General features: G+C 42.1%; 1 protein-coding gene across 2 annotated transcripts in view; it reads right to left on the bottom strand.

Moving 5' to 3' along the window:
• The window catches only part of PRKD3 (protein kinase D3), an 89,417-nt gene that overhangs the window by 2,892 nt on the left and 80,338 nt on the right, over window positions 1-6,187 (bottom strand). For both annotated transcript variants that reach the window (XM_047068434.1, XM_047068435.1), the window contains exons 17-18: window positions 3,341-3,608; window positions 1,120-1,205 (exon numbers count right to left, since the gene is read on the bottom strand). In XM_047068434.1, coding sequence (XP_046924390.1) covers window positions 1,120-1,205; window positions 3,341-3,608 — 354 coding nt within the window. The remainder of the gene's footprint in view (window positions 1-1,119; window positions 1,206-3,340; window positions 3,609-6,187) is intronic.

Here is a 6,187-nt window from a genome sequence, read left to right as displayed (position 1 = left end):
CTAGAAAAAAATGGAATTATAAACTATAAAAGAAATAAAATACGTTGAACTTTTTTTTCCTAACCCCATAGCTGCAAAATTGACAGTCTCTACTATGAGTACTTGCTATACAGTAAGTTCCATTCGTATTATTTTAAATTAGCAATGTTAAGATACTTTTTCAAATTTAGAGTCTCTAATGAAGGAAGTAACTAGTTTCTAAAACTAAAACTAAAACAAAACTGCCTGGGGCTTCTGAGATGGCTAATAATAATCACTAAAACATTCTGTTCTAAATTCTGACCTTATGCCCCACCTTACTCCTCAAAATAGGGGAAAGTACTTAGAATCTACTATCAGGATAATTTAATAATCACTGCAACTGTGCATTTGTTTTGAAGTTAATTCTACCTGCCAACCTCCACCCCAGTCCCCTTTAGAGTAGTTCTAAAGCTTCTCTTTACTCTGAAGCTCGGGGGTTCCTTTTAAGAAATCTATGCAATAGCTTTTGGGGGAATTAAGCCAAACATTTTTATTTTATTTTATTTTTTTAAATGTTTATTTTTGACAGAGAGAGAGAGAGACACAGAGCATGAGTGGGGGAGGGGCAGAGAGAGGGGGAGGCACAGAATCTAAAGCAGGCTCCAGGCTCTGAGCTGTCAGCACAGAGCCCGATGTGGGGCTTCAACTCACAGACTGCAAGATCATGACCTGAGCCGAAGTCAGATGCTCAACCGACTGAGCCACCCAGGCGCCCCTGAGCCAAACATTTTAAATGGCATTTCATATATCATTAGTGCAAATATGAATCTTTTAAGTGGGCATCTTAAAAGCAAAATCTATTTGACAAAATAACATGCTTATTTTACAGAAAGGGGAAATGAAGCATAAAAGGCCCTATATAAAGGCTAAATCATTGCTTTCAGTTTATGGGAGTTGAACTGCCTATCAGTTCTGCATGTGAATGGTATACAGCAAACCTTCCAGAGATTCAGCCATAGTACAAAGTAATCACTGAAGAACACTTAGAATATTCTAAAACGTGTAGAATCTGCTGATCTTAGAGTAGTTTGATTAGGTGAGACACATTACAATGAATGGCTCCAATGGGGATCACCAGAGAGAGATTTGTTTTTTTACCTGCAGCCAGGGATGGCTGAGAGATTTGTCCACACTGTAGCGCTTTCTCATCTTCACTTGAAGGAGGTTGTTTATCAAGTCAATTGCTAAGAGGAGAGAAAATCCAACCGGTGAACTGGGTGTATGGGGCACCCACACATACCGTGACTCTGCCTGGAAGGCATTCAAGCCACAGAAATACAGGGTGGGCGACTTTTCTCAAGAACATGGCCTTCCCGCTGACACGTTAGTGGTCCGTAAACGTTCACTGAATTTAGAGCACCTATTTTATGAAGTGTGCCTGTTTTGTTACAGAGGCGGTGTCAAGTCCAGGTTAACAGTGTAGACTTACTGCGTGTGCCAGAGGGTCACTTTCCTCTTCTGTAACATGAGGTTATTGAGAAGATGAAATAACACACATAAAGGGCTTAGAACGGTGCTTACTTAGCACGTAAGTGTTAGTATTATTATTATTTCCAAATGAATTAAAAAACTGATTACAGACTGACGTGTTGTTGCTGTCCTCCAGTGACACCGTTCTCTAGTCCCCGGCTTGGTCTGCAAGGGAGCCAAAGCCACTGCCTTGCCTCTACAGATGTGGCCGGACTTGCACGATCACTTCTCATCAAAAGTGTTTAACAGGTTTTATACAAATATGTTCATGGTGTTTTGGTGTGAGTGGGGAGATCTTGGCATACTTATTTTGCCCACTTATTTGAAGCAACAGAATACCACAAAACCAAAACCACCATGTAGCTACATACTGACTTCCACCTGTATGACGATACGCGTGAAATACCGGCACTAAGGCCTGGACCCAGGGCTGAACCAAGGGGAAGAGTCCCATTATATCACTTCTGTTTCTCTTCCGCACACCACAGTATTTAAGTATGAACTTCCCTGTGTTCAATACTTCAAACTTTTATCCATTGTTCCTTAAATGGTTGTCCACCATGTGCATCATAGTCATTTGGGGTGTTTATTAAAATGCATTCCTGTGTGTCATTCCAACTGGTGAACTGGAACCTCTGAGATCTAGCCACAGGTTTTTGCTTTAGTACGCTCACCAATTGATTATTCTGAAGTCTACAGACCACACTGCCCCAGGAACTCTAAGAGGATTCTGGGAACACCCAGACCCTCCTATAGTCTTCAATTAGGTATTCATTACAAAGAAAGCCTGCTACTGCCTTTACATGTTGTTCCTCAAACCTTCCCAGTTTAATGGACTGTCAAATCCCCAAGATTAGGTCTGGTACTTTTGGAAAACAAAAAAGGCCCGTGTTCCAAAGGTTGGCTAAATCCAGGTGGGGGTATTCCCCAGTAGGGTTCTATTCAATATGGGGCTGTTAAAGAAGTGTGTGCCTTTCCTGTCAGCGTCCGTAAACTAAAGAGACCCAAACAAGGCATTCTTGATGGGTACAGAACCAGGGCCCGCAAGCTCAAAAACCTTCACCAGGCAGGGAAAACAAATGTTACCATGCCTCCTAGGATTGGTCCACAGGGGAGCTGAAAACTGAAGAATGTCTATATCATTCGTTGTAGGTATAAAGAACCTGAAATACAGGTCTCTGAAAATAAGTAATTCTGAAAAGAAAGAATACTTCAGGGAGAATATCTCCTCCTAGTAGCCTAAGTAGATCTTACACAGTTCAGAGGAGGGGCTCCGGGAAGACTTCACAGATGAGCCACAGGCTAAGGGGTCCCTGAAGGACTGGAAGGATTTCAATAGTGAGGAGGGACTGAAGGCAGGGAAAGGTCTAAGCAAAATGCAGAAAGCAGCTGAGAAGAGTCAGCAGCTAGGTTTTAGATCGGGAGCAGTGGAGGGGAGGGCAGAAGGTGAACTTGGGCTATCTCTGAGAGACCTACAGATGCAATGTGGTTAAAGGGAGGCCGTGATGTAAGGGCACAGTAAGATGGAAGGAGGGCTTCCTGAAGACCGATCTGGCAGCAGTGGTGACTGGGAAGCACCGTCAAAAAGTCTAACGGGTAGAACCCTAGGTATTTTAGTAGCTTCAAAGGGAGGAAATTGGGTCCTGGGTTAGTGCTAGGTGTGGGAACTTTAAGGAAGTTAGAGATGAGACCGTCAGGAGGAAGAGTGCTCACGAACTGGTAACTGGTTGAATTTAGAAGAGGAGTATGAGAAATTAAAAAGAGAAGTCAGAAGAAATAGGCTGATTTGGGATCACAAAGATTTTTAGACTAAAGGGCACCGAGCTATATATATATATTTTTTTTTTACCTTCACCAGAAATTTCTCTCCACGGATTTGGTGGGTACATAAACGCAGCATTTTGGATTTGGTCATTTATATCTTCATCTTCATTAAAAGGAAATGTGCCACTGAGGCTCACATAGACGATAACTCCCACTGACCACATATCTAGAGAACGGTTGTAACCTTTGCTCCTGAGCACTTCAGGGGCTAAGTATGCTGGAGTCCCCACCACAGACCTCCTGAATGACTTTTCACCAATGATGCGTGCAAAACCAAAGTCACATAGCTTCACCTGCAAATTAAAAAAATGTTAGTTTTGTATTATTATCTATGTGTCAATCTATTATGCTTGTCCCTAAATGGTACTGTATCATTTCATTTTTAAAAGTTCTGTTTTTTTTATTTTGAGAGAGAGCGAGTAAGCAGGGGAGGGCAGAGAGGGAGAGAATCCCAAGCAGGCTCTGCGCTGTCAGTGCAGAGCCCTAGGTGGGGCTCGATCCCACCAACAGCTCATAACCTGAGCCAAAATCAAGAGTTGGACCCTTAACCAACTGAGCCACCCAAGCTCCCCGATACCGTATCATTTCAACACACTTGCCAACTGTACTGATCACGAATGTCAAATGATTGTCAATAGGGAAATTGTAAAATATGCTTTTCCCAAAAGGCAGATACATTTATGATCCTGTGATCTTCTGCCAACATGGTATGAAAAACTTCCCTAGTGCCTATTTCAAAAAACCACTTTGAAGTTTTAGCTTCCACAATGTCAAATACCAGCTGGGTGCTGTAAGTGGTCACAAAGTTTTGTTCGTCTGTTTTTAACATTTATTTACTATTGGGAGACAGACACAGAGCATGAGCAGGGGAAGGGTAAAGAGAGGGGGAGACACAGAATGCCAAGCAGGCTCCAGGCTCTGAGCTGTCAGCACAGAGCCGGATGCGGGGCTCGAACTCACAAACGGTGAGATCATGACCTGAGCCAGTCGGCTGCTTAACCGACTGAGCCACCCAGGCGCCCCTGGTCACAAAGTTTTTTGATGAAATGGAGGGTGCTGATCTTTCAGCATCTGACTTTAAAGGAGATAATTTTCTGTGAAAAGGAATTATAGGTTTCATTTTTAAATCCTCAGTGACTTCACAGCGCCTGAAAACATAAAGGCCCTCAGTAAATGCTGAATGAAAAATAAGTTGATATTTTTAAAGCTTACCCTTTATTTTGTTTAATCCTAGAACCTATATTCCCAAGGATACTGTCAATTGGCAAATAACTTGAGTGTAGTAAAGAACTACGAGGCTGCTTGAAAGAGGAGCAAAGGTGTTTCCTGTGACTGTGGAATAAATTATTACTAGTGAGATGTTTAGATTTGAAAAAAGTTCTGTCTGAAGGTAGTCACGGTTACTACAATGTCCTTTTGGGAAGAAAGTTCTGAAAGTGTGATGAGCTTGGCAGAGCTCAGAGCACTTCTGCTGCCCATCTTCTAGTGATGTTCAGATTTTGGTGATTAATGATGCATCCATGCCGAACAAGCAAATGCCAAGTACTTTCCGGAGGAAATGCCCTGCCTCATAAACTGTCTTCACAAAAAGCATTATGATACATTGAGAAAAAAAGAGATTTGGCCTCTACAAACCAACGGTACCAACAGTGCCTGGAGAGTGTATGATGAAGGTGTATTCAAATGCTGCTGGCTTTCTAGGACATGGACCCTCACGCACATTTTATGGTAACTGTTCCGCGTCATTATTGAATGTGATTCCCTCTTTGAGTATTGGAAGAATAGGATTATCGACCATGAAGACATATGAACTCTTCTGTTGTTAGATGCCGCATTTCAGCTAACATCTTGATAAAGAAAAGTTGCCTTGGCAGTTTGGCAACTGAATAAAGTGTGGCCATGGCTAGCACTTAGGCAAAAAGGCACGTCAAGTAAATGATGTGATTTTCCCTTTGTTCCTAACAGAGGTAAGAGAGACGGAGTTTTAGCCTCACTGTAGGGGGTGTGCGTCCTTTGCCCAAACTATTCTGAAGATCAAATGAGGTAACGACGTATGGAAGCACTTTATTTAAAACATCACGCCAACTATCAGGGAACCTTTTTTGGCCTCACAATGATAGGGAATCACTTTTAAGCACACAGGCATTGTAAAAGAATAGGATTACCTCCTTAAACGAGTTGAGTAATTTTTAAAAATACGTCTTTTTCTTTGAAAGACGATCTGAGTTGCATTTGACTCAAGTGAAACAGCTACTTGTCCTTAGCGTAGCCAACTAATTGTGCGTGTTTCAAATCTACATAAACAATAGTTTGAAGGAGAGAGTCTAGCTGATAGTTATGGGCACTGCCAACACATATTCCACAGGAAAATATTTCAAACTTTGGGTTTATGAACCATTTTGTAGGTTATTAAATAATTTTGGATCAAGGTCAACACTCTTCAGCGAAATGAAGTTTCACCAAGTAAAACAATCAGTGCATCACACACAGGACACACACACACAAAGGGGATACGCATGTGAGTGATAGCAGTGATGGGAAATGTAATTCTGACATAGGTTTTGGTGAAAATGTTTGAAATAAAGTGCCCTAAAGAGGAAGAGGAGCTGGCTGCCTGCCTCAAAATCTATGTCCCCCAACGTAGGGTCACCCCTCTGCCTCATTTTATGGGGAGTTTGTCCTGAGCACCAGGCACCAACCAAGGTGGCCTCTCCTAACTTCATTCCCTGCCCACGAGGAGAAGTGACCTGCAAACAGTCTACATGCAAAAAAGATACTCCTTAAGGTCTGCTGAAGTCTAAAAAGTCTTCATGAAAATAAACAATATGAGTAAGCTGAGTTCAAATTACTCAAGGATTAATCCTCACTGGCA

This window comes from Lynx rufus, unplaced genomic scaffold (genome assembly GCF_022079265.1).
Source record: "Lynx rufus isolate CCGP_SWC_20201006 ecotype Redwood Valley unplaced genomic scaffold, mLynRuf1.p SCAF_8, whole genome shotgun sequence".
In the NCBI taxonomy this organism is placed as follows: domain Eukaryota; kingdom Metazoa; phylum Chordata; class Mammalia; order Carnivora; family Felidae; genus Lynx; species Lynx rufus.
The sequence above is the reverse complement of the archived record's forward strand: the minus strand, read 5'-3'. Positions and strand labels throughout refer to the sequence as shown.